Genomic DNA, 27,144 nt, shown 5'->3' with positions numbered 1-27,144 from the left:
AGATGTGGCTGGAACATCTCCGGTCGGAAAGCACAGATGAGCTCAAAGGGTGAGGGGTTCGTGTCAGAAGCACCCAGAAGCCACTTGAAGACCCTCATCCCACCCAGCGAACTGAGGGGATCCGAGCATCAGAATCAATAATGATCTGTCAAGGATGATGCTACTGCAATGACTAGCCACAGATTACAACCCACAGAATATGCTGGGAGCCCGTGGTCCGTGAAGGACACACACATGGGGAAGGGGAGGTCCCCTCCATGGCCAAGCCCTAACACACAGCTGGAGGGAGATTCCGGAACGGGAAACCATCCACTCATGGCCGGCATGGTGGCTCACGCCTGTAACCCCAGCACTTTGGGAGGCCAAGGTGGGAGGATCACTTGAGTCCAGGAGTTCGAGACTAGCCTGGGCAACATAGTGAGACCCCATCGCTACAAAAAAAATAAAATAAAATTAGCCAGGTGTGGTGGTGCATGCTTGTGGTCCCAGCCACTCGGGAGGCTGAGGTGGGAGGACCCCTTGAGCCTGGGAGGTGGAGGCTGTAGTGAGCTATGATCCCACCACTGCACTGCAGCCTGGATGACAGAGTGGGACCCCGTCTCAAAAAAAACCCAAATAACAAATAAACAAAAAAGGACCCTCTGAGGGATGCTGAAGCCGCTGGGTTGCGTGGTTTGCTTTCCTGATCTCAACACGTCCCCCACAGAGAAGCTGCTAACTCCAGAAGGAAAACAGTCATTTGCACAGTGGGGAAACCCTACTGACCCCAGCTTGCCACGAGATCCAAGTAAACATCGCCAGTGACCTGACAACTGACCCCCGAGTTTCCAGGGAGGGCTGGCCCCACATGCAGGCAGAGTCCCACCACCAAGAAACATCGCAGACCCACCTGCCACCAGGTCACTGGTCCCTGCTTTGCAAAAATATTAAGGTCAAGAGACCCCAGGGAACATTCCAGATTAAGGGAGAGTAACGAGAGAGGAGTTGCTAAGATGCAGCCGGGACAGGCTCCCAGCGAGGAAAACACTGCCACGCAGGACACTGAAGGCCTTCGGGGCCCTCGGCGCAATCTGAACTTGGACTGTGGATCATACACCCATGCCGGGCCGGGGTCCCTGTCCTAATGAGCTGTAGTTACGAGATGGTTCTTGATCTTTGGGAACGCATGTGGATGTATTAGGGGAAAGGGGTGTGGTAGCTCCAACCTGTTCTCAAAATGGTTCAGAAAACTGGTGCCTCTAACATAGAAACTGCGAGAGGGAGAGCCCAAATGGGACACGAAGGGACCGTCTGCTGAATCTGGGTGAAGGGTCTGCGGCTCTCCCTTGTAGAATTCTTGCAGCTTTGCTAGAAGTTTGCAATGATATCGAAATGTAAAGTGACCAAAGAGAAACCAGGGCAGGTGTGCACGGCCCGGTGCTGGCGTCTGGGGGTGCAGAGCGCGGCAGAGCCGCCAGCCTTACCTTGTCCAGCCGCAGGCAGCAGAAGGGGGCTTTCACAGGCAGGAGGTGGCACAGGGTTGGGGAGCTGCCGATGTAGGGCGAGTTGGGAGGGTAGCCCTTCACGTACCTGGGGCAGGAGACAGCAGCCCTCAGCATAGCTGCACGGAGGTGGCTGGGTCTGCTCTGGGGCCCCCCTCGGGCTGGGCACTCAAGGACACCCACTCCACCCACAGCCACGTTGCTTGGGGTCACGCACAGCTGGCCCAAGGTGGCCTGTTCTTTCCTTAACCACCTGTGCGTCGGCAAACGTTCCTCCAGCTGAGCCTGTGGTCACCATGTCATGGGGCCTGCCTAGCCTTGGCACCCAGGATCCAGTGTGTCCTGCAGGGCAGTCAGGGCAGAGCCCAGGGCACCCACGCAGGTGCCAAACCTTAACCTGTGCCTGCCTGACGGGTCAGCAGCGGCTGCAAGGCCAGGGCTGGGGAGGCATGGACTTAGCCCCATCAGGGCCTTCGGGGACTGGAGGAGACGGAGGGGTGGGTAGGGCCCTCACTGCTGCTGCCCTCACCCAGGTGTGTGAGGGGGTGGCGGTGGGGCTCACCCCTCACCTGGTCAGCCCAGGACCCCCCATGGTCAGCCCTTGGCACAACACATGGCCACATACAGGCACACGGAAATAGACACAGCTGGACGCACACACAACACATGCACACAGAAATGAACCCATGCAGACGTATACACATGTGCACCACGTGCACGGACACACAACATACACACCACACACACAACATGCACCACACACACACACACACACCCAGACACACAACACACACGGACACACAACATACACCACACACGGACACACAACACACAGACATACAACACACAGACACACCACACAACACACAGACACACCACACAACACACAGACACACCACACACACAACACACCACACACAGACACACAACATACGCAAAACACACCACACAGACACAACACGTACCACACATGGACACACAACACACACAGACACACTACACAACACACAGACACACACCACACACACAGACACACAACATACGCAACACACACCAGACACAACACGTACCACACGGACACACAACACACACAGACACACCACACAACACACAGACATACCACACAACAGACACACACCACACACAGACACACACCACACACACATGGACACATGACATACGCAACACACACCACACACAGACACAACACACACACATGGACACACAACACACAGCACACAGACACACACCACACACACCACACCACACACAGACACACACCATACACAACCACACACACACAACACACAACCACATACCACACACAACACCACTCACACAGACACACACCACACACACGGACACTTACCACACACCCCCACACACATCACACACACACACGTGACAAACACACGACACACACATCACACAAATGGACACACACCACACACAACATACACCACACACACAGACACACACACAACACACCCCCCTCGCACACCCACCCCCACGCCCTACTCGGTCTTTCTCCTCCCACCACAGCCTAGACGAGGCTTTGCAGCCACAGGCAAAACCCACAGGGCTCCGCCCACCCGCCATGCCTCCCTGATGTCCCCAGCATCCCAGACTGGTGGGGCAGGCACTCTGGCCTTGGGCTCTTACCCACATACTTTTCCAGCCAGACACATACTTGTCCCAAGCAGGCCACCACCCCGTCCTCAGCAGCACCCAACACACACACGCAATGGTTCAGGGCTGTTTCCCAGCAGCTGGGCTGTCATTACAGTGTGTTGACCCCACCCCAGAGGCAAAGGCCAGGACAGAGTGAGGCAGCCCCGCTGAGGACAGGCCTCGGGCCCTGCAGCTGGGGCACTTCTCTGTCCTGGCTGAGGCCAAGAGGCAGAAGCTGCTGAGAACAGAGTGGGGCCTCCTGTCTCATAATTTGAAGCAGGAGGACTTGGCCCCAAACCTAGGCCAGAACAACAGCTCAGGATGGGCTGTGGTTTCCAGGCCGGGACGCTGCCTTGCCCAGGGGTTGCACGGGGACCCTGCTCAGAGGACACCCACCCCTGGTCAGGCGGGCTGTGCGCCTCTGTGCTCGGTGGTGCTAAGGGGGAGACCTAGGGCACTGGGTGGAGGAGGATGGCCTGGGGTCACTGCCCGGCTCCATCCTGATTCAGAGAGTGGCCGGGCCACTGTGGGGCTGGTGAGGTGGGTGGGAACGGGCCTGAGGGTGGCGCTGCCTGGTGCCTGACAGCCCCTGTGCCAGTGAGCTGCCTCGCTCCAATTAGCTCTGCACTCCCAGCCCCAACTGAGAAGTGTGTAGCCCAGCACACTCCCATCTCAGTGACACTCAAAGTGCTCCCCGGGGACGAGAGTGCTGTGGCTCTGATGTCTGTGTCGGGCCCCCTGAAGATTCCATTTGTCAAACAAGGACTTCCACGGAGCTGTCCAGAAGCTGCAACTCAGAGCATGGGGACCACCAAGGAGGCTCTGACACCCACCCCTGGCACTCACGGGTGGCTCCTCCCCCCACTGGGAGCCATCTCCAAGGCAGCACTCACTCTACCACGGAGAGTCCCTCATCGTCCGACGGCGTCACCTCATCCTCCGATTGGTCGCTCAGCAGGTCGCAGGGCAGCAGGGCCGAGCTGTCGGCCAGCTCCAGGACGGGCGCGATGCTGGGCCGCCGGCTGCCCGAGCCGTTCTCCGTGGGCAGTGCCAGCTTGCTGCCCCCGCCCCCCCCGCCGCTCTGTGTGGGCCGGTGCTCTGTGCCCTGCAGGTCCATGGCCACTGTCCCTGGAAGAGAGCCCTGTGCTTGGCCACAGCCCGACTCCCAACCTCCAGGGGTGGTGAGTTCCCAGAGCTCAGGCGAACACAGTCAACTCTGGAGACCCTGTCACAGCCTGGCTCCTGTGCTCCAGCTGAGAAGCTTCAATCTCTCTATGCCTCAGTTTCCCCCTCCATACAACAGGGACAGTGGCCTCTGGGGTGGCGATGATGTTGAGCGAAGACCCAGGGGGCCCCAGTGCCCCATCGGTGCCATCCAGGCCAGCTGCTGTGGCCTCAGTACCAGCTGCCTGAGGAGGGGGTTGGCTGATCCTGGGCTCGGGGGTCTCAGCCTTGGGGGGCCCGTGCAGCTGGTCAGGCTACCTTGCGGACAGGGCCAGGTGGGGAGCAGCCGGGTGACTCAGTGCCTGCGGGAGCAGACTCTGCCACTCCTGTACCACCCCCAGGCTGCCAGGTGGGGGTTGTGGACCTCCAGGTATGGCCCAGGGCCTCTGTGGGTGCAGTGAGGGTTGCCTGCGTCACCCTGGTTTCCTGAAGGCCACCTGGGGGCAGAGTGCCCACTGTGCAGGTGAAGGTGGAGGTGTGGCTAGGCAGCAGCAGCCTGCCTCCCCAGTGCCCTGCGGCCAGGCCCGGCCCCCCAAGTGAGCTGCTGTAGAGGGCGGCCGGGAACCTGCGGGGTCTGGCAGGCGGCGGGCTCTGCATCAGCACGTCTCCAAACCCCAGGGCCCCCTGGGTCTCGGAGACTGTGCCCCACTGCACTGAACCACCTGGTGCCCCAGCAGCCACCGTGTAACAACCCCCCAGGGTGGGCGTGCTGGGGTGCCCCATAGGGTCAGCCTTTGCCTGGGCCACTGTACGGAGGCGGCAACGTGCTGGCCTGGCTGTGGGTCTGGGGCCTGAGTGGCTTCCTGGCCTGGCCCTGCTCCCTAACTGTCCCCCAGGAAGGCCTGGCTGTAGAGGGGGCAACACCACTATGGGTGGTGCCCTCAGGGCCATGGGCCTGCATCTGCTCAGAGGCAGCCTGACCCTGTCTGGCACGCAGCACCCTGAGAGGATCCCTGAAGGCACGAGAAGAGGCCAAAGCCCTCGGCCACTGCAACCTCATCCCGACTCCCGGCCCCATTGGACGTCAGGACCCCCGACTGTTTGAGGGACACACGTAAAGCAGACCCTCCGGGCTGATGGGACCACCAGGAGCCTCCAGTTGAGCTGCCAGCTGGTCCTGTGGGCAGCCCCACTTGGACAGGCACGTGGACACAGGGAGCAATGCCCACAAAGGTGGCCACAGGAAGGCAGGGACACTCCTGTTTGACAGATTCAAAAACAGGCCCAGAGAGACTCTACCTGTCCAAGGTTGGAGGCACGGGCCAAGAGGAACTGGGTCTGGGGGCCACACTGGCCTGGTCTCCTGCCCTGCCCCACTTGGTCTCCCGAACCTGTCCTGCCTGGTCTCCTGCCCCGCCTGGTCTCCCGCCCAATCTGATCTCCCGTCCCACCTGGTCTCCTGTCCCACCTGGTCACCTGCCCCTGTCCTGCCTGGTCTCCCGTTCCGCCTGGTCACCTGCCCCTGTCCTGCCTGGTCTCCTGTCCCGCCTGGTCTCCCGCCGAAGGAGCAGGCCCAGGGAGTCCCGCGTGCCCGCTCCGGCTCACCCATGGAGGCAATGATGCTGTGCACAGGCAGGCGGGCCGGACCCTCGTGCAGCCCCTGCCCCGAGAACGCCCTCTTCTTCCGCTTCTCCTCCTGCTTGAAGATGAAGGCCGAGTTCTCCTCCTTGGTGATGTTGATGTAGAAGCAGGTGTCGGAGGCGGCCAGGATGTGCCGGGGCCCCGGGTTCAGCAGGATGCTCTTGTTGTCCTCCCGCTTCAGCCCAATGAGACACACGCCGTACCTGGGCGGGGGCACCGGCAGCTTCAGGTACCGCCGCTCGCCCGCCCTGTCCCGCTCCCTGCCTCGCTCCCTGCCTGCCCTTCCTGCAAATCACCGGAGTCCCCACCGGAACTACGCGTCTTCCTCCTGGGGACCATCTGGGGTCAGGGACCTTGGCCGAGCCCTCCCGTCCCAGAGGTGTTGGGGACAAGAGAGCTGGGGTCAGCTCACAAGCCTCAGGGAGGAGCCACGTGGCAGGTTTTTATGTGGACCCGGAGCCCAGTCCTGCGGCTGCCCTCGCCAGGCAGGATGACCTGATGCCCTGCCCCCGAGCCCTCTGCAGCCCCGCCCCAGGGCCACCCCTGGCCTGACCGGGCGGATGGGGAAGGCACAGAGCAGCCCTGGAGAGCCAGCCCTATGGACGCGACCCGGCCTTACTTCTTGTGGGCGTGGAAGGCCGCGTAGGTGAAGCTCTTGCCCTCGTACTCGCGGAAGAACTTGCTGTCACCCATGCGGATGTGGTACACCTCGTTGCCCGAGCAGCGCCCGTACATGCGCTGCCACTGCTCCGGAGACTCCTGTCCCTCCCTGTGGGCCGGGGCGGGGCCAGGGGAGTGTCACCCTCGGCCGTGACTGCCCCTCCTCCCCGGCCGGGTCTGCAGGTGGCCCCTCTGCTTCCCCTGGCATGGACGCCCTCCCCGTGCAGGACTTTTGCCGGCCATGCGTCCCTCCTCCGGGAAGCCCATCTCCGCCCCCACGCAGGCCCTGCCTTGTCTCCCTGCGCTGGCCCGGCCATGGATGTCAGTCCCCCGGGGCCTGGGGCACAGGGCACTCACTGGCCGCGGGACGTGTGCACCAGCAGGGTGATGAGGGTGGAGGTCGCCGGGCAGATGCAGTTCAGTGCCAGCATGGCATACTTGCACTCCTCCTCACACACCACATGGTCTGCGGGCAGTGGGGTAGGCCGGTCCACCTGCCGCCCTGCCGGCTCTCTCCTCCCCCACAGCACCTACTCACTTCCTGAAGGTGCTGTGCAGATGCACCCTTGCCTGGTACCCCCATGTCTGCTGTCCAGCTTCAGCATCTCTGCCCCAAGAGTCTGTGGACCTCAACCCCCTACTTGGTCTGAGCCTCAGTGGACCTTCCATCGCTCCTGTGCTTCTCTCCCAGCTCAGTGAGGAGCTCCAGGGCGGGGCAAGCCCTGGCCCCTGTGCCCTGGGCACTCCATGTGGGCCCTGACCCCTGTCCCCTGGGCACCTGGCATAGTCCCTGCCCATAGAGGTGCTCATCAGATGGTGCTCCTGCCCCTGCCTTCACTGACCCCAGGGCCCCAGTGTAAGACTCTTCATCTGAAGAGGTCGGACTCCCTAGGTCCCTTCTCAGATGCAGTGAGAATGGGGGTCTGCCGTCCCCTCCAGCACCTCCTGGTGTGCTTGTGTGAGGAGCTCCAGGGCCAGCCCCTCCCGCTGCCCCACACAGCTCGCCTAACTGCATGCACACGCACACCACCGCAGATGCACCATCATACACGTGTGCACACGCGCCCTGCCCCAGATGCACCATCATACACGTGTGCACACGCGCCCTGCCCCAGATGCACCATCACCCAACAGCATGCACACACACCCTGCCCCAGATGCACCATCACCCATGCGTGCCCCAGACGCACCGGCAAACTTGACGTGAAACTTGTTTTCAGGTTTGAGGATCTGGACGTAGAGGGGGCAGTTGGGGGCGAAGTCCTTCACGGCCCAGGCGCGCAGGATGGTCTGGTGATCCTGGCGGGGTGGGTGGTTGGTCAGTGCAGACAGGCTGGCCTCTGTGGGTTGCTGGGCAGTACCAGCAGCCTGGGGCAGGTCTCTTCCCTCGGGGACCCCCGTTCCCCAGCCCCACGGTGCCCTTCCTGCCCAGGCAGGGACTCAGCCTCACTCACTGCGGCTGTGCGGTCCACCTCGTTCCTGCTGCTGAGAATGAAGCAGGCCTCCCCATTGTCCATCCTGCAATGCACCAGGGCCTGAGCGTGGGTGGAGCCGGGGGTGTGGAGGTGAGGTGGGGAGGACCTCCCCTGGGAGGAGGTTGGTGCAGCAGGTGCACAGGAAGAGATTGGGAGGATGGTTGGATGGAAGGTGGGGAGGCTGGAAGGCGCGAGGAGGCCCCTGCTCTCTGCTGGTCAGGCGTCACAGTGCCCCCTCAGTGGGCATCCCCGTACTGCCCCCCCCGCCAACCCACATCACAGTGCCCCCTGGCGGGCATCCTTGTGTGCCCCCCCCAGGTATCCCAGTGCCTCCCTGCAGGCATCCTGGGCCTCTCCAGACTCCCTGGCCCCTCCCTGGCAGGCTCTGAGCCGGGTCAGGACTCCTGGACACCCTAGGGAGACTCCAAGCTCCGACAGTCGAGAAGGCACAGGAGCCACACCTGTCCCCTGAGCCCGTACAGGCTGACAGCGGGTGGGGGCAGGGGGTCAGGAGCCACACCTGTCCCCGAGCGTGTGCAGGCTGACAGCGGGTGGGGGCAGGGGGTCAGACGCCATGGACAGTGTGTCCTGGAGACACCAGCTGACAGCTTCTCCTGGCCACGGCCCTGAGTGGGAGCCCATGGTGCTTCCTAGGGCAGTGCCTGCCCTTCCTCCCCCAGGCCCTGTTCTCTGAAGCAACCCCCCAGCTTGTCCCTGAAGTTGGGCAGGTAGAGGAGCATCAGGAGGTCGTGCGAGGAGGCTCTGCTGGCTGGGGCTGCCTGGATTTGTCCATACTCCCAGGCGTCAGGGGCTAGGGGTCCAGGGTTGGCAGGAGCGGGCCCGGTGGAGACCCCACCTCAGTGTGTGCCAGTGACCTGGGCACCAGGGGAGCTAACCTGACCTGGGCACTGGTTTCTGGGGTACCCATCTTGTATGTTGCCATTAGACATTCACCCAGGGCTGGGTTGGGGTGCAGGAGGGAGGGGGGAACTTGGGGGCAGAGACCCTGTCCGCTCCCTGGCCTGGCGACTCTGTGGTCTGGGAACCTGGGTCTCCTGAAAGCCCAGCTGCAGAAACTACCCAGCACTGCTGAGATGCTGTCTGAGAAACTGTCGCCTCTGCCCCAGGGCAGGGAACCCCACCACATCACTGTTACCACTTGACACCTCTGGGCTCATCCCTGCCTGGCTGGGCATGGCCTACGCCCTTGCCCTCTCCCCACTCCCTGGGCCCAAGCAGGTGCGTTGCCTGCAGGTGCGTTGCCTGCGTGTGCGTTGCCTGTGTGTGCGTTGCCTGTGTGTGCGTTGCCTGCATGTGCGTTGCCTGTGTGTGCGTTGCCTGTGTGTGCGTTGCCTGCAGGTGCGTTGCCTGCGTGTGCATTGCCTGCGTGTGCGTTGCCTGTGTGTGCGTTGCCTGCATGTGCGTTGCCTGTGTGTGCGTTGCCTGTGTGTGCGTTGCCTGCAGGTGCGTTGCCTGTGTGTGCGTTGCCTGCAGGTGCGTTGCCTGTGTGTGCTGGGGATGGGACCACAAAAGAGGTGGCGTTCCATAGGCAATGGGTTCCAGCTTGGGGCTCTGGACATGGCAGGGGGAGGGGGAGCGATGAGGAGAGATCCTGGGAGTGCCACCCACACTATGCCACTAAGGACACATTCAGGCTCCTGGAATGAAAACATCACCAGGAGGGGTTTCCGAGGAGTGTCCCAGAAAGTGCACCAACACATTCTGGAAAGTTCCAGGTAACAATATACTCTTGTTACCTTGTCACTCTGTCAATTTGTCTTTAAAAGGAACTCTACCTTCAGCCCTTCCTCTCCCACCCTGACTCCCAGGCAGCCGACTCTCCCGCCCCTGTTCTATTTTGAGCCTCCCTAGAACTTGACAAAGATTTCCCTAGACTTGGAGCAGGGGAAGGTGGAGCTTGCAAAAGGCTGCCCCTCACCCTGCAAAAGGGAGACGGAGACTCAGCTGGGGTGGGCTTGCCTGGGCTGCTCCACAGTGGGTATGGTGCAGGGACAAGGGCCTGGCTGCAGGGTCCTGCTCATCTGGGCCTGGGACCTGAGCTGGAGAAACTGCAAGAGGCCCCGGACAGTCTACTCCAGACAATCCACCCCAGAGGGTCCACCCCAGACAGTCCACCCTGGATGATCCACCCCAGACGATCCACCCCAGATGGTCTACCCAAGAGGGTCCACCATGAATGGTCCACCCCAGAGACAACCCCAGAGGGTATACCCCAGACAGTCCACCCCTGATGATCTACCCCAGAGGATCAACCCCAGATGGTCCACCTTGAATAGTCCACCCCAGATGATCCACCCTGGATGGTCCACTCTAGAGGTCCATCCCAGATGGTTCACTCTGAATGGTCCACCCTAGACAGTCCACCCTAGCTGGTCCACCCTGGACAGTCTATCCTAGATGGTCCACCCCACATGATCTACACTGGACGGTCCACCCTGAACAGTCCATCCCAGATGACCCACCCTGGATGGTCCACCCTGGACAGTTCACCTCAGATGACCCAACCAGACAATCCACCCTGGATGGTCCATCCTAAATGGTCCATCCCAGAAGGTCTACCCTGAATGGTCCACCCCAGACGGTCCATCCTAGATGGTCCACCCCAGATGGTCCACCCTTGACAGTTCACTCCAGATGATCCACCCTGGATGGTCCACCTAAATGGTCCATCCCAGAAGGTCCACCCTGAATGGTCCACCCCAGACGATCCACCCTATATGGTCCATCCCAGAAGGTTCACCCCAGATGGTCCACTTTGGATGGTTCACCCCAGATGGTCCACTTTGGATGGTTCACTCCAAATGGTCCACCCTGGGGATAGTCTATAGTGCTCTCATAGCTCTCGTTGGCCAGGACAGCAATGGTCAATGCCTCAGCCCTGAGCAGCCGACCTGACTCAGGAAGGTGCCCCCACGCCGCCCCCTCCGCCCACCAGCACTCACTTAGCTCGCATGAGGTCCTGGTCTTTGAGCGCAGAGCCCTGGAGGTAGATGACCCGCTGGGACCACAGAGGGATCTGCAGGACTCTGCGCACCTGGACATCCATCTCCGTGGGGCACAGGATGACCACGTAATAGTCCTGCCGGCCAGGTGGAGGGTCAGACCCTCTGAGCCGGCCCCTGCCCCGCCCGGGCGGCCCTGCCTTCAGGACTGTGTTTGTGCCCACCACCTCTGGGCCCTGGAGCTCACTGTGATCTTGCATCTGGCAGGAGGGAAAAGAGGGGCCCCCACAGGGCTCCCCCCAACCTGAGTGTGGGCTGCCACCCTCACTGAAGGGGTAAACTGAGGCTGAGAGGACTCAGGGACTTGCAAAGCAGTCCTGGGGAGAGGATGGCATCTCTGGGGGCCGGGAGGGAGGCGTCTGCTGGGCTACGGTCAGGGGCCTCACCTGGAGCCGGGGGTGGGCGTAGAACTCGTTCAGGAAGTCCATGAGAAGGTCGATCTTGAGGGAGCTGACGCACAGGACCACATGCTTCTCCGTCTGCGCACGGTGGCGGCTGTAGTTGCCCCCCGACTTCTGCCGCTCCATCCAGAGGTAGACGAGCTCCTCGAACTGCAGATGAGAACCAGGTGAGCACCAGCGACCAGGCCTGGGGAGCGAGGGCTCTCAGCGAAGCACCTGGGCCTTGACACACGACTGTCTGTTGGGGGCCTGGGGCAGGGCCGGCCGGGGGTGACACCTACATTAGGGGGGCCTTTCCCACATGGAAGCTGTAGATGCTGATAGCCTCAGATGACACGGAGTAGGACGCAGGCCCAGCTGGCAGGATGTGTGGGGACCAAGGGAGGAGGGGCGGCTGGAGACTGTGGAGTAAACCGAGGGTGGAGAGGCTCAGCCTGTGGGATTGGGGATCACTCTCTTGATGGTAAGGGTGGCCAAATCAGGCCTCAGACCCCGGTCTTCCAGGCACTCGCAGGCCTCACAGTCAGGAGCCTATGTCTGGGGGCAGGTGGTTGAGGCTGCTGGTCTGAGGATGCCACCTGCTCTGGCTCATGCTCACCAGATGCAAGCTCTGGGTGTTGAGACTCAAAGGGGACAGATCCAAAACAGAGGCCACCGGGGCCTATTAGCACCGGCCCCACTTGCCTGTAGGTGAAACTTTTTGCTTTTTTTTTTTTTTTTTTTTTGAGATGGAGTCTCGCTCTGTCACCCAGGCTGGAGTGCAGTGGTACAATCACAGCTCACTGCAACCTTGACCTCCTGGGCTCAAGCCATCCTCCTGCCTCAGCCTCCTGAGTAGCTGGGATTACAGGTGTATCACCACCATGCCCAGCTAGTTTTATTTTTATTTTTTGTAGAGATGGGGTCTCACTACATTGCCCAGACTGGTCTCGAACTCCTGGGCTCAAGAGATCCTCCTGCCTTGTCCTCCTGAAGTGCTGGGATTACAGGCTGAGTCATGGTGCCCGGCTTGTTGAACACGTGTTAAATGAACAATGGCAGGAACTCCCATGGACTGTGGGCTGCAGGGGTGATGTGCTATCATCTGGTCTAAATGGGACCATCTCGTTGCACTTATCCAGCGCCTGCTTTGTTCCGGTGACGAGGCTCCACTGTCTTGCACACAAAACAGGTTCCACAGCTGGGAGGTGCTCAAGACTCCGGGGCGAGTGGAACAGAGGCTTCCCCGCGGATGGTGCTGGCAAGGGCTCTGCTGTCAGACACCCCAGGGCTCACGTCCCCTACTCTGAGCCTCAGCTTCCTCACCCGCAAGATGGCGGCATGGCACTTGCCTCCAGGGCTGCCGTGAGGATGAAGGAGCCAATGACGGCGGCTCCGTAGTGACCCTAAAAGTCCTATCTGCCCAAGATGGTGGCATGGCACTTGCCTCCGGGGCTGCCGTGAGGATGAAGGAGCCAATGACGGTGGCTCCGTAGTGACCCTAAAAGTCCCATCTGCCTAGAACCTCGCCATGTGATCTGATTTGGAAATAGGTCTCTGCAGATGTAATGATTTAAGATAAGGTCACCCTGGGTTGGAGTGGGCCCTAAATCCAGTGAGAGGTACAGAGAAGAGGCCAAATGCAGACAGGGCAGAGGCCGAGGTTTCTACAGCCACAGAGCCCCAGGGATTGCGGACCCACCAGAAGCTGGAGAGAGGCGTGGGACAATCTCCCTCAAAGCGGCCTGATAGGGTCAGCCCTGTCAACCCCTCGACTTCCGATTCTGGCCTCCAGGGCTGGCAGAGGATACATGTCTGCTGTTTAAGCCGCCTGTCTGTCTTGCTGATCGAAGAGCCTGGAGGATGCTTCCAGGAGAACCCAGCCGGCGTTGCCATGTTCCAGAAGGACGCTCGTGAGCGAGGGCCTCGGGGTCATCACTCTGCTTCAAGGGTTTTTACTGGTGAATTCAGCTCAGCAGAGACCAAGGGCAAGGGCACCGCAGCCCGCCCTTACCATCGCCAATGAGAGGCTCGGTCTTTCCAGAGTCATTCGGAGGCGGCAGGGAGCGGCTTAGATGGTGGGGTCAGTGGCATCACTGTCCCAGTCACCCCTAGCCCTGCCAGGGACAGCACAGGCCCACCCTGGGTCAGGTTTGAGCACCAGGCCCGGCAGGGCTGATGGGAGGGAGGGTGCGCCAACCCCCAGGCCCTGCCCCTACCTTCCTCCCTGCCTCACTCAGAGCTCGTCCCACTCAGGGCCTGCTCTGCCTGCCCCACCCGGGAGAAAGGAGACAAGGCGGGCAGGCAGCGGCTGATCTGAGGGACCCCACTGTGGACACGGAGCCCGAGCTACAGTGACGCCTCTGCATGCAGGCTGCTGGGCTGTCGGTCACTTGTCACCATGGCCGTACCCATCAATGCAATCAGTTCTTGTGATGATGGTGCATTTGTTCCATGAATTTCCCTGAAGAGCAGTGCAGGTGTGATGCCTGCAGGACTTGGTGCACCTGGAGTCACCTTGTTTTTTTTCTTTAAGATGGCGTTGAGATGGCATCTCGCTCTGTCACCCAGGCTGGAGTACAGCGGTGTGATCTTGGCTCACTGTAACCTCCACCTCCTGGGATTAAGTGATCCTCCCAACTCAGCCTCCCCAGGAGCTGGGACTACAGGTGTACGCCATCATGCCTGGCTAATTTTTCCTATTTTTTGGTAGAGACGGGGTTTTGCCACCTTTCCCAGGCTGGTCTTGAACTCCTGATCTCAAGCAATCTACCCACCTCGGCCCTCCAAAGTGCTGGGATTACAGGCAGGACCCATTGTGCCTGGCCCTTTTCTTTTTCTTTTTTTTTTTTGAGAAGGGGTCTTACTCTCTGTTGCACAGGCTAGAGTGCGATGGCAAGATCACAGCTCGCCACAGCCTCGACCTCAGGGCTCAGGCGATTCTCCTGTCCCAGCCTCCCAAGTAGCTGGGACTACAGGTGCACGCTGCCACACCCAGCTAATTTTCATACTTTTGGTAGAGATGGGAATCTCTCTATGTTGCTCAGGCTGATCTCAAATTCCTGGGCTCAAGCGATCCTCCCGCCTTGGCCTTTCAAAGTATTGGGGTTACAGGCATGAGCCCTGTGCCTGGCCTTGTCTTACTTCTTAATGGAGATAAGGGGAGGTGGGGGCTCCCCTGGTGCTTCAAGAACAGAATGGGAAGGCAGCCCTGGCCCGGAGGCTGTGGACACAGCAGAGGGACATGGAACAGGCCTGCTGCACATCCCAATTTGGCCCTTAGCCGTGGGTGCCATGGTCTCGTGAGAAGCACGGGAGAGAGCGCTTCGCTCCTGCTTTATTTGAAAGCGACCCTGGGGTTGGCTAGGGCTGGGGCTCCTCTTCACTCTGGGGTGTGTGGGGTGGGGAGAGGAGCTGGATGGAGCATGAAGGTAGAGCTGCATGTGGCTGGGCCGTGAGCCCACAGGGGAAAGGGGGATGCACTGGCCCTGCTGACCCTTCCTCTGACCTCAGTTGGGCCAGGGACCTCTTGGATGCGTCTCTGGAAGGGCTTGTGGGGAATTCAGAGACTGGATTGGTCAAGGCCTCTGCAGAGCATTTGGGTGCAGCGGCCTCAGCAGGTGCCGGCCACGTGAAGTGTGGGCCGGGGAGGACCAGGGACAGAGGCTGGGGGCCCGTAGCACGGTCAAGGATAGCCCTGAAAGCAGGTCCCCCTGCACCTCAGAATGGGTCCCCATTTGCAAAAGGGTCCTTGCAGAAGTAATTAAGGTAAAGAATTTGAGATGAGTTTTACAGATTGGGGCAGGAGGGCCGAGGAGGGAAGGTAAAGAATTTGAGGTGAGATTTATGGACTGGGGCAGGGGGGCTGAGGAGGGAGGCAGTGTCACCGCACGGAGTGCCCCCCACACTGTGCTCCTGGCCTCGCTCCCGACCTTGCCTGGTTATGAAATGCGCAGAGAAAGGAGCAGAGTGCAGGGTGTGGGGGAGCAGGCGTCAGAGGGGAGAACCCAGCTCCACCCCCACCCCACACGGTGGTTCCGGGTGGGTGAAACCCTCCAGGTGAGAGGCGAGCTTTACACTTTGAGAAGAAAATAGGAAGCCAGGTTTATGACCGAGGGAGGGAATGATCTTTTCAGTCAAGAAAGGAAAACAGAAACCATAAGGGAAAGATTGGTGAATCAAAGCCAAGCCGCCTGTGATCCCAGCTATTTCTGGGGCTGAGGCGGGAGGATCGCTTGAGCCCAGGAGTTCGAGGCCAGCCTGGGCAACAAAATGAGAGTGAGACCCCATCTCTCATTAAAGAAAAAAAAAATCAAGACCATCTGTGAATGGAAGATTCTGTAAGCAAAATGAGAGGTGAGGTCATGGAGCAGGAAGTAACGGGAAAGCCACACACAGCGGGCTTCTTCTAGAACACACAGACTCGCTCATCAGTGAGAACCAGGGGGCAGACCAAAGAGGGGCGGGCAGCTCACAGGAACGGGACTCGCGGCACTGGGCGGTGGAGCGGCCGACAACCAGGTGGAAAGACGCGCACACCCCCATCTGAACTTAGGGGAACGGAAGCCGCAGATGTGGAGACCATGGCCCACGCTGGGGGCCGTACAGCTGGAGCCACAGCTTTGGATCGGATATAGTGAGGGGAAGAGCCAGGCCTGGCCTGGGCCCATACCTGTGCCATGCCCACTGCTGTTTAGAGGGAGGGAGCTGGGGCTGAGCCCGGGGTCAGCAGAGGCTCCCTGGGAGCACTGCCCTGTCTCCCCCGCATCCTGCAGCCACCTGGGGGTCTGGCTCCCAGAAGGCCCTGGCTACCTCCTTGGGCTCTTCCTCCTATCCAGCCTCCTGGAAATTGTTCCAACCACCCACAGAGGTCCCCTCCCTCTCCCATCTCCCCGATAGCAGGGTCCCTCCAGGGTGGGCTGGGGTGCCTAGAGGAGGTGTCAGAGGCAGTCCAGGCCCAAGCACTCACACCCTGGGACAGCTGCCCTCTCCAGGCCTCCACCTTTCCCGCTGAGGCCTTGCCCCGCCCCCTCCTCTGCTCAGTGGGCAGTGGGCCTCAGCAGTGGTGACGGGGAAGCTGCTGGGGTGGCTGGGGGGGTGTGCCCCCCATGGGCCTGGCAGCTGCTGCTGCACCTGGCTGTGGATGGGAAATGGGCCGGCTGTCCACCTTGACCCCTCTCTGCACTCTGCCTGGGGCCTGGGAGGGGCAGGTCACCCTGGCACTGGAGACCCACCATCTCCCCAGAAGGAAGAGGCCAGCTCATGGGACTCCATTATTACCCACCATGCTGAGCACCACCGGACCCGCCGTAGACCCTCAGTGGGGGCGTGCAATGGAGCAGGCACCGCCCGCCTGGCCTCGCTGTCCCCTCCTGGGAGTGGCCCCTGCACTGTGCCACAGCCTCAGTGGCACCCTCCCTCTGCCGGCGCCCGCCTGTCCCTTTGCTGGTGCCACCCAGGGCTGGTGCCCAGAGGACCCACCTGCAGCGGGAGCACCACGAGGGCCACGCAGATCATGATGACCACCAGCAGCTGCGATGGCCAGATCTTGGGTGTGACGTCGCCGTAGCCCACGGTAGAGAAGGTGACGATGCAGAAGTAGAAGGAGGTCAGGAGGGACAGGTTCTCGCCCGCCCGCTCCAGGTGCTGGATACCGCAGGTCCTGCAACCCCTGGCAGTGAGGGGCGGCCTGGGGCCCAGGAGCTGGGGGGCCGTGGCCCCTCAGAGATCCTGCCTGCCCACGGGACCCTCACTGCCCAGGAGACTGAGCTGTGCATCACCTGGTCACCAGGTGAGCCCCGCCCTCCTGACAGCTGGGTGGCATCAGGTCCTCAGCCCTGCCCGTCTGTCCCCAGGCTCTGCCAGAGCCACCTCCTGCCTGACGCTAGCTGACAATGCAGCTGGCCCCTTGGCCACAGCATAGCGGCCTCTGTTCACGGTGAATTCCCCGGAGCCTCCCTGCCTGCCCGGTGGTTCTCTCCTAGGTCCCTGGAAAATTCTCTGGGAGCAGGGGATGCAGGGCTGTGTCATCAGCGTGGGCTTGGGTGACACAGGGAGCAGGGCCTGGGGTCTGGCCCTCTATCCCCATCTCAGAGCCTTGCCCCTTTACCCACCACACTCAGGCCTCTGCCTGGCACAGCCAGACAAGCCACCCAGGCCCGAGGCTGGGAGGTCTAATGGGCAGGGCTGGGGTCACCACCAGTCCCAGATGCTATCCTCATGGATGCCCCAATCTGCCCACTGAGCTCTGTGTCTGTCATGAGGGGCAGTGGGGGAAGGGAGGTGGGAAACGCAGGGCACTCTCCCTCCCCCAGGGCACAGTGCTTGCCTGACATCCCCGCCTGGGGACGGGAAGTGATGACCAGGCCTCGCTGGGACCCAAGGCAGAGCAGCAACACGGAGCCCTCCGCGGGGACACAGGCAGGTGGGCACAGTGGGCATGCTTGTGTGGGCTGGAGGCCCTCGCAGCTCTGGGCGCCCCCACCTTTATCTTGGCTGCCTCCAGACCCTGCTTTCAGCTGGGCCTCAGCCAAGAGACCCCACCTGGCCTAGGAGCCAGGCCCCTTCTCTACGTCTGTAGCACAGACCAGGAAGCCAGAGCTGGGTATCTCTGGCCTTGGAGGAGCTGGGCTGCAGGGCTGCTTGTGTACTGGGGACGTGGGCTTGGAGCTGCCTCCTGACCTCAGTCCCAGCTGGGTGGCCGGACACCTGCAGCCTAAGCACTGTGGCCTTTTCTGCCCCCTGATCGCTTGGACACAGGCATCTGTATCCCCTCGCCTGGCCCTGCTTGCCTCTCGGGCCCTCCCCAACATCCTGGGGTGCTTGCACCGACGGCCGGCACTCACCCCGTGAAAACGAGGCACAGCAGGGTGCAGAAGAGGATGAGGACCTGGTTGAACATGGCCGACTGTGTCCGCAGGATGGCACGGTGGAAGTCGTTCTGTGGAAGGAGTGGTGGCTGTCAGCGGGCAGGGACTGTGGACCCCGCCAGGAGCCAATGAATACAGACTAGAAGGATGGTGGAAAGCAGACGGCCCGGCCACACCTGCATCTCGGCTGAGGCCCACGGGGCAGCCTGCACCTGGCCACACCTGCGTCTCCGCTGAGGCCCACGGGGCAGCCTGCATCTGGCCACACCTGCGTCTCCGCTGAGGCCCACGGGGCAGCCTGCACCTGGCCACACCTGCGTCTCCGCTGAGGCCCATGAGGCAGCCTGCACCTGGGCAGGGTACCCCCTCTGCTGTCCTCTCAGGACGGGTCCCCATCTTGCCTACGTCCCCGGGGATGAGGCTTAAGTCTCAGGTCAGAGGGCTGGTTAGTGTGCAAGGCTTGGACCCAGCATGGTAATGCTGATTTACCACTGGGGCAGGAATGGGGGCTGTGAGTCAAGGGGTCTGGCTTGGAGAGGGTGGGCGCCTAGGGAACCGGCTGCTGCCGTTCACATGACAGGGATCGTGCTGAGACACTCAGAGCAGGGCCTGCCGGTGGCCCCGTGGCCTCGGTTTGCGTGTGGCCTGGTGTTTGTGGCCCTGGTCCTCGTGGCCTGGGTTCACTTTGTCCCTCCTCCTCCCGCCAGCCATTTAATTTCCAGGCTTAGGAAAAGCTCTGGGATTGAGTTTCTTCCTGGAAAGAGGGCATTCGGGGCTTGGCTTGGATGTTTTCCAGAAGCAGAGACAGAGTTTCTGCTGCCCTGGCTTCCTGGTCCTCTACAGGTCACGCCAGGGCCGGGGCGTGGCAGGCTACGTCGCACAGTGTCTTCCAGGGCCGGTGAGGCTGAGGGTGGCCCCCCCAAGTCCCAGCTGCACCCCCCGCCCCGGCTTACAATCATGTTTTCCAGCGCATGCTTGGCCAGCCAGCAGTTCAGAAAGACGGGGATGAACAGGTTCCGCAGCGGCGGCCAGAAGATCTGTGAAGGGCACAGGTCAGGGCTGGGGCTCCAGGGCCCGCACTCCTGGCAGCTGGGGCTCACCCACCGTGATGATGAAGGGCAGTGTGTTGATCATCTCCAGGACGAAGGACACGCGGAAGATCTGCTCCCAGATGTTGCCCTGGGGCCAAACGGGGGGTGTCAGCGGGGGCGACGGAGGGTGGGGGTGAGGCCCGGCAGGGGAGGGGCAGGGTGGGGAGAGGGCGAGGAACCCACCCTGGAGATCAGGGGATGAGGCTGGGAAGTGTAGGGAAATAGATAGGAGAGGGTGGGGAGGGTGGGACAGGGTGGGGAGGTGGGGGAGGGTGGGGACCCCCTGTGAAGTGCCACCCCGGGCAGGCACTCACTTTGTAGCTGAGGTAGATGAGAAGCATCGTCTCCAGGAAGCTTATTATGGCCACGATGACCTGGGAGTCAGGAAAGGGAAGCTCTGGAGTAGGCCGGGGCTGGGGCTGGGGCTGGGGCCTGACCCCACAGGCCTCGCGGGCAGGTACCACACAAAGCCAGGCGTGTGTCTGGGGGGCTGCCTTGACCCTCACTCCCATGTCAGGACAGTCTTAGCCACCAAGGCCTTTGGCTGACCCCCACCAGGGCCGAGGGCAGATGGAGTCTTGAAACCATGGTCCTCCTGGGCCACCCACTCTAGGCCGAGGGTGGGATGGAGGGTGCAGTGGGTGAGGCAGGACGCTCAGGAAGACACCAGAGAGTGGCTATTCCGCTGCCCCGGTGGGTAGGGAATGGAGATGGAGGCTCAGTGGACCTGGTTTTCCCCGTGGAACCCCTCTCGGCACAGGCATCTACTGACCCCTCTGGAACAGGATAGGGGTGGGTGTGAGAGACCCTCTCTGGTCTCAGATGGAGACATGGGACCCAGTCATGAACTAGGTCACCCACCCAGGAGCCAGCCAGGGACCTGGCCTGTGCACTCTCCACCCCAGGAAAACAGCAAGGACACAGATGGGTCAGCGGAGGGAGAGATTCAGGTGGTGAAGCAGACAGAGGGGGTCAGGAAGTCCTCAGGGATCCCTGGGAAAATTGTGTGGAGAGCAGTAGAGCCTGGGTTGGTCCTCAGCACTCACTGAACCTGGGACCCCTGCTTACTGAGCCTGGGTTTGTCTTCAGCGTTCACTGAGCCTGGGTTCCCTACTTACTGAGCCTGGGTCTGTCCTCAGCATTCACTAAAGTCTGGTTTCCCTGCTTACTGAGCCTGGGTCTGTCCTCAGTGCTCATTGAGCCTGGGTTTGTCCTCAGCATTTACTGATCCTGGGTCAGTAAATGCTGGGTTTGTCCTCAGTGCTCACTGAGCCTGAGTCACCTGTTTACTGAGCCTGGCTTTGTCCTCAGCATTCACTGAGCCTGGGTCCCATGCTTACTGAGCCTGGGACTGTCCTTAGTGCTCACTGAGCCTGGGTTTGTCCTCAGCATTTATTGAGCCTGGATTTGTCCTCAGCATTTACTGAGCCTGAGTCAGTAAATGCTGGGTTTGTCCTCAGTGCTCACTGACCCTGAGTCACCTGTTTACTGAGCCTTGCTTTTTCCTCAGCATTCACTGGGCCTGGTTTCCCTATTTAATGAGCCTGGGTTTGTCCTCAGCATTCACTGAGCCTGGTTTCCCTGCTTACTGAGCCTGGGTCTGTCCTCAGTGCTCACTGAGCCTGGGTCCCCTGCCTACTGAGCCTGAGTTTGTCCCCAGTGCTCACTGAGCCTGGGTCCCTCACTTACTAAGCCTGGGTCTGTCCTCAGTGCTCACTGAGCCTGGGTCCCTGTTTACTGATCCTGGGTTTGTCCTCAGCATTTACTGAGCCTGGGTCAGTAAATGCTGGGTTTGTCCTCAGTGCTCACTGAACTGCAGTCACCTGTTTACTGAGCCTGGGTTTGTCCTCAGCATTCACTGAGCCTGGGTCCCCTGCTTACTGAGCCTGGGTCTGTCCTCAGTGCTCACTGAGCCTGGGTTTGTCCTCAGAATTTACTGAGCCTGGGTATGTCCTCATTGCTCACTGAGCCTGGGTTCCCTACTTACTGAGCCTGGGTTGGTCCTCAGTGCTTACTGAGCCTGGGTCTGTCCTCAGTGCTCACTGAGCCTGGGTTTGTCCTCAGCATTTACTGAGCCTGGGTATGTCCTCAGTGCTCACTGAGCCTGGGTCAGTCCTCAGTGCTCACTGAGCCTGGGTCGGTCCTCAGTGCTCACTGAGCCTGGGTTGGTCCTCAGTGCTCACTGAGCCTGGGTTGGTCCTCAGTGCTCACTGAGCCTGGGTTTGTCCTCAGCATTTACTGAGCCTGGGTCGGTCCTCAGTGCTCCCTGAGCCTGGGTCGGTCCTCAGTGCTCCCTGAGCCTGGGTCGGTCCTCAGCCTTTACTGAGCCTGGGTCGGTCCTCAGTGCTCACTGAGCCTGGGTCGGTCCTCAGTGCTCACTGAGCCTGGGTCGGTCCTCAGTGCTCACTGAGCCTGGGTCGGTCCTCAGTGCTTACTGAGCCTGGGTCTGTCCTCAGTGCTTACTGAGCCTGGGTTGGTCCTCAGTGCTTACTGAGCGCCACTGCAGTGGGGAGGGCGGCAGGGTAGGGCACTCACCTGGATCGCCCACAGTGTCATCTTTCTCTCCACCCACAGAATGGGAGCCCTGGGAAGAGAAAGGAGGCAGCACAGTAGGGCACCGCAGCCACCGGTGTTCCCCAGCCACCCTGGGGCTGGGGCCATAACCACTGGCCTCCACTGGCCCCTAGCATGTGCTGCTCATTGGGGCTGGACCAAAGGAGCCTACCTTACCTTTGGAGGGGACCATAAGGAGGAGGGAAGGGAAGGTTCCTCAAGAGAGGAGGAGGGAGCAGGACTGCAGTGGGCAGGCCCCCCAGGAGGTGCTTGTGAGGCCGGGGCCCGTGGCTGAGTTCCCATGGAGCCTCTGCCTGCAGCCCATGACACTGCGAAGGGTGGCAAAGCTTCTCTCTGGACACGACGGGCAACAGCAGCCTGGGCCCCAGCCTGGGTAGCCTGTTTTTTTCGCCTGGGTCCCTGGAGCCGGGCTCCCATGAATATCCCTAAGAACAGGGAGGTCGGGCTATCTAACCCCCAGCCCCCTGGGTTTCCCCAAGCCTCGGTTCCTCATCCATAAACAGGCAGGGGCATGGCTGCAGGGGGCCATCTGCTCCTTGCCTGATGGGGACAGGGGCTCAGGCACTGGGGACACGCCTTGCAGGGTCGGGACAGGTCTTAACCTCTGGACCAGGCACCCCAGTTGCCCCGCAGTCACCTCCCACTGCCTGCCCGGGGCAGCTGCCTTCCTTGGACGTAAGATGGTGAACTGGAAGAAAAGCCGCCGACTCACTGGGAGACGGGCTTTCCTGCATCTCTCACTGGGCTCAGGAAGAGCGTGTGGAGGCTGTGGAATGGGCTGGGAACTCGTAATTCTCAAACTGCTCCTCTTGAAGGGGACATTCCCAGCATTGACCACAGCCAGGCCAAGGGCACATGTGTCCTGGGGAACCTGGGTGGCTGCTGGGCTGAGGCTGGGCATTATCCCTCAGGGACCAGGCGGTGTGAGCCTCTGTCCATCCCACCCCACCCTGGTCTCAGGTCTCTGAGTGCCCGGCTATTGGGAGCTGGAGTGTGGACTCACCCCACCCCACCCTGGTCCCAGGCCTCTGAGCGCCCGGCTATTGGGAGCTGGAGTGTGGACTCACCCCACCCCACCCTGGTCCCAGGCCTCTGAGCGCCCGGCTGTTGGGAGCTGGAGTGTGGACTCACCCCACCCCACCCTGGTCCCAGGCCTCTGAGCGCCCGGCTGTTGGGAGCTGGAGTGTGGACTCACCCCACCCCACCCTGGTCCCAGGCCTCTGAGCGCCCGGCTGTTGGGAGCTGGAGTGTGGACTCACCCCACCCCACCCTGGTCCCAGGCCTCTGAGCGCCCGGCTGTTGGGAGCTGGAGTGTGGACTCACCCCACCCCACCCTGGTCCCAGGCCTCTGAGCGCCCGGCTGTTGGGAGCTGGAGTGTGGACTCACCCCACCCCACCCTGGTCCCAGGCCTCTGAGCGCCCGGCTGTTGGGAGCTGGAGTGTGGACTCACCCCACCCCACCCTGGTCCCAGGCCTCTGAGCGCCCGGCTGTTGGGAGCTGGAGTGTGGACTCACCCCACCCCACCCTGGTCCCAGGCCTCTGAGCGCCCGGCTGTTGGGAGCTGGAGTGTGGACTCACCCCACCCCACCCTGGTCCCAGGCCTCTGAGCGCCCGGCTGTTGGGAGCTGGAGTGTGGACTCACCCCACCCCACCCTGGTCCCAGGCCTCTGAGCGCCCGGCTGTTGGGAGCTGGAGTGTGGACTCACCCCACCCCACCCTGGTCCCAGGCCTCTGAGCGCCCGGCTGTTGGGAGCTGGAGTGTGGACTCACCCCACCCCACCCTGGTCCCAGGCCTCTGAGCGCCCGGCTGTTGGGAGCTGGAGTGTGGACTCACCCCACCCCACCCTGGTCCCAGGCCTCTGAGCGCCCGGCTGTTGGGAGCTGGAGTGTGGACTCACCCCACCCCACCCTGGTCCCAGGCCTCTGAGCGCCCGGCTGTTGGGAGCTGGAGTGTGGACTCACCCCACCCCACCCTGGTCCCAGGCCTCTGAGCGCCCGGCTGTTGGGAGCTGGAGTGTGGACTCACCCCACCCCACCCTGGTCCCAGGCCTCTGAGCGCCCGGCTGTTGGGAGCTGGAGTGTGGACTCACCCCACCCCACCCTGGTCCCAGGCCTCTGAGCGCCCGGCTGTTGGGAGCTGGAGTGTGGACTCACCCCACCCCACCCTGGTCCCAGGCCTCTGAGCGCCCGGCTGTTGGGAGCTGGAGTGTGGACTCACCCCACCCCACCCTGGTCCCAGGCCTCTGAGCGCCCGGCTGTTGGGAGCTGGAGTGTGGACTCACCCCACCCCACCCTGGTCCCAGGCCTCTGAGCGCCCGGCTGTTGGGAGCTGGAGTGTGGACTCACCCCACCCCACCCTGGTCCCAGGCCTCTGAGCGCCCGGCTGTTGGGAGCTGGAGTGTGGACTCACCCCACCCCACCCTGGTCCCAGGCCTCTGAGCGCCCGGCTGTTGGGAGCTGGAGTGTGGACTCACCCCACCCCACCCTGGTCCCAGGCCTCTGAGCGCCCGGCTGTTGGGAGCTGGGGTGTGGACTCACCAGTTGATCTCGGAGGACGAGTCATTGAAGGAGTAGTTCTGCTTTGGGCAGCCCCAGCTGTGGAGAGACACAGCGCTGGCCCAGCCTTGGCCCCTCCAGCACCACTGCAAGGACTTGCTTCCCGAGGGTTTCCACAGGCTCGGGTTCATGGGGGCCTCCTACTCACCCACCCAGGGCTAACCCCCACATCCTGGAGGGGTCAGAGCTCTAACACCTGGGAGACAAGGCAGCCTGCCCCCTCCCTGCTCACTGCAGAGATCCTGCAGGAGGGCCTCTAACTGAGGCAGGCTGGGGTGGCCTCTGCTCAGCCCAGCAGGCAGACAGTGAGGGTACATCCCACATCTGCGGGATTGGGGGTAGCCCCGACCCAGCAGCAACACGCTGGTTCTGCCTGTGCTGACAACAGGCTCCCAGGGAGGGGCCCTACATGGCCAGAGAGAGCACGTGGGAACACTCAGGGCCTCCCCAAGGCCAGAGCTGCCTTGAACAAGGCTGGACAGTGCTCAAGAGACAGGGAGAGGAAGCTCCTATCCCCAGGTGCTGACTCCAAGAGGCACGTCCCTAAGCTGCTTCTGAGGACAGGTGACCCCCAAGCCACCTGGAACCAGCTGCTGCGACAGTGACCAGGGCATGGCCAACACGCTAGTTTTGTCCCAGACCATCACCAATGCCAGGGTCACTGACCAAGGAGACCTCACTGCTCACAAGGCCCCTGGTGATGGCCAGCTCCTCTTGTCTTTTCTTTCAACTGACCTACTTCCCCTGATTTTTAATGGAGTTGTTGCAAACTAAATGCCCACAGAAGTATCTGGACATCCATCTATCATCCATCCACCCATCCATCTTTCCACTCACTCATCCATCCATTCACTCATCCATCCATCCATCCATCCATCCATCCACTTCTGCATCATCCATTCACTAATCCATCCATTCACTCATCCATCCATCCATCCACTTCTCCATCATCCATTCACTAATCCATCCATTCACCATCCATTCCTCCATCCATCCACTCATTCTTCCATCCATCCACTCATCCGTTCACCCATCCCTCCATCCATCCACTCATCTGACTATCCATCCACTCATCCATCTATCCATCTACTCATCTGTCTATCCATCCATCCCTCCATCCATCCATCCACTCATCCCTCCATCCATCTGCTCATCTCTCCATCCATCCACTCATCCATCTATCCATCTACTTATCTGTCCATCCATCCATCCATCATCCATCCACTCATCCCTCCATCTATCTGCCCATCTCTCCATCCATCCACTCATCCCTCCACCCATCCACTCATCCCTCCATCCAACATCCATCCCTCCCCCAATCCACTCATCATCCATCCATCATCCACCCATCCACTCATCCCCTCATTCCATCCATCCATCCATCCATCCATCCATCCATCCATCCATCCATCATCTACCCACCATCCATCCACCCATCCATTATCCACCCATCCACTCATCCCTCCATCCACTCCATCCATCCATGCATCCATCCATGCATCCATCCATCCATCATCCACCATCCATCCAATCATCCATCCATCATCCACCTATCTTCCCACCCCCATCCATGTCCTGGACGCTGTGCTAGTGGACGGGCAGTGAACACAACAGACTTGGGCCCTGTGGGGATGTGAAACCAGAAGCCCTAGGGGACCCTGGGACTTGGGGTGGGGGGTGACCCAGGAAAGTAGCTTGAGAGTCAGTTAGGGCCCAGTTCTCCTTCTTAAACTATCCCAGTGGGTTCTGCCCTCTTCTGACCTAGACAAAGACAGGAGGTTCGTTCTTAGGAAAGGGAAAGTCTCTGGCCTGGGGATGCCAGGCCCCCCTGTGACAGGGTAACAGGTGAAAAGGGGGATTGAGCAAAAGTTTACATGCACGCCTTTAGGCCCCCAGAAGCCAGGCTCAGGGCAGTCAGGCCTTCCTCTCCAGGGAAGAACCTGCTCTGCACAGCCGGAGAGGGGACCAGCATGCTGGCAGGGTTCACCCTGATGGCTGGATGGTGACAACCACACCACACATATGGCTGCAGAGCACCTCAGCGCCTGAGCACTCTTACACATAAACAGCACCAGACATTTGAGGAAATCTACGAATATGAAAAAATCAGGGCCCAATGTGAGCTCGGGAGAAACAGGCCCAGCAGATGGGGAAAGCATAAAACAGGAAAGGACTGGAGACGCCATCTTTGGAAGGACACTCAGAGGAAGCACTTCTGGAAACCAGGAAGCAGGATAGAACAAGTGGATGAGTGAACAAGGGAACGAGGCAGGAGAGGGGAGAGAAGAAACAGGACACAGAGCACAGCATCTAAGTGCCAGGGAGCCAGAGCGAGAGGCCTGGGGTTGGGGGCCGGTCCCCAAAGACATGACTCAGGACAATCCGGCACCAAGGGCCCTGCTGATGTCCCCTGGGACCCACACAGAGGTGAGCAAGAGTTACCAAGGCACCCTGGGCACAGAGTAGGTCCCAGCAGCCGCCACTTCTCGAAGCAGCAACAGCAGAAGGAGACAGACAGGACTCAGAGAGAGCAAGTTCCCATCCACCCTCATGGCGGC

The 27,144-nt window shown here is 61.0% G+C and overlaps 1 protein-coding gene across 1 annotated transcript in view; it reads right to left on the bottom strand.

The window, feature by feature from the left end:
- The window catches only part of KCNT1 (potassium sodium-activated channel subfamily T member 1), a 94,156-nt gene that overhangs the window by 16,806 nt on the left and 50,206 nt on the right, over window positions 1-27,144 (bottom strand). The window contains exons 5-20 of the mRNA XM_063714531.1: window positions 24,569-24,625; window positions 21,991-22,039; window positions 19,770-19,829; window positions 19,469-19,543; window positions 19,318-19,401; window positions 18,341-18,435; window positions 16,977-17,157; window positions 11,502-11,666; window positions 11,056-11,192; window positions 8,072-8,135; window positions 7,808-7,916; window positions 6,975-7,083; window positions 6,577-6,726; window positions 5,922-6,160; window positions 4,046-4,280; window positions 1,464-1,569 (exon numbers count right to left, since the gene is read on the bottom strand). Of these exons, the coding sequence (XP_063570601.1) occupies window positions 1,464-1,569; window positions 4,046-4,280; window positions 5,922-6,160; window positions 6,577-6,726; window positions 6,975-7,083; window positions 7,808-7,916; window positions 8,072-8,135; window positions 11,056-11,192; window positions 11,502-11,666; window positions 16,977-17,157; window positions 18,341-18,435; window positions 19,318-19,401; window positions 19,469-19,543; window positions 19,770-19,829; window positions 21,991-22,039; window positions 24,569-24,625 (1,915 nt within the window). The remainder of the gene's footprint in view (window positions 1-1,463; window positions 1,570-4,045; window positions 4,281-5,921; window positions 6,161-6,576; window positions 6,727-6,974; window positions 7,084-7,807; window positions 7,917-8,071; window positions 8,136-11,055; window positions 11,193-11,501; window positions 11,667-16,976; window positions 17,158-18,340; window positions 18,436-19,317; window positions 19,402-19,468; window positions 19,544-19,769; window positions 19,830-21,990; window positions 22,040-24,568; window positions 24,626-27,144) is intronic.

The sequence above is a fragment of the Pongo abelii genome, chromosome 13, assembly GCF_028885655.2.
Source record: "Pongo abelii isolate AG06213 chromosome 13, NHGRI_mPonAbe1-v2.0_pri, whole genome shotgun sequence".
NCBI lineage: Eukaryota > Metazoa > Chordata > Mammalia > Primates > Hominidae > Pongo > Pongo abelii.
Note: the sequence above shows the minus strand (reverse complement) of the source record. Positions and strands in the feature narration are given on the sequence as shown.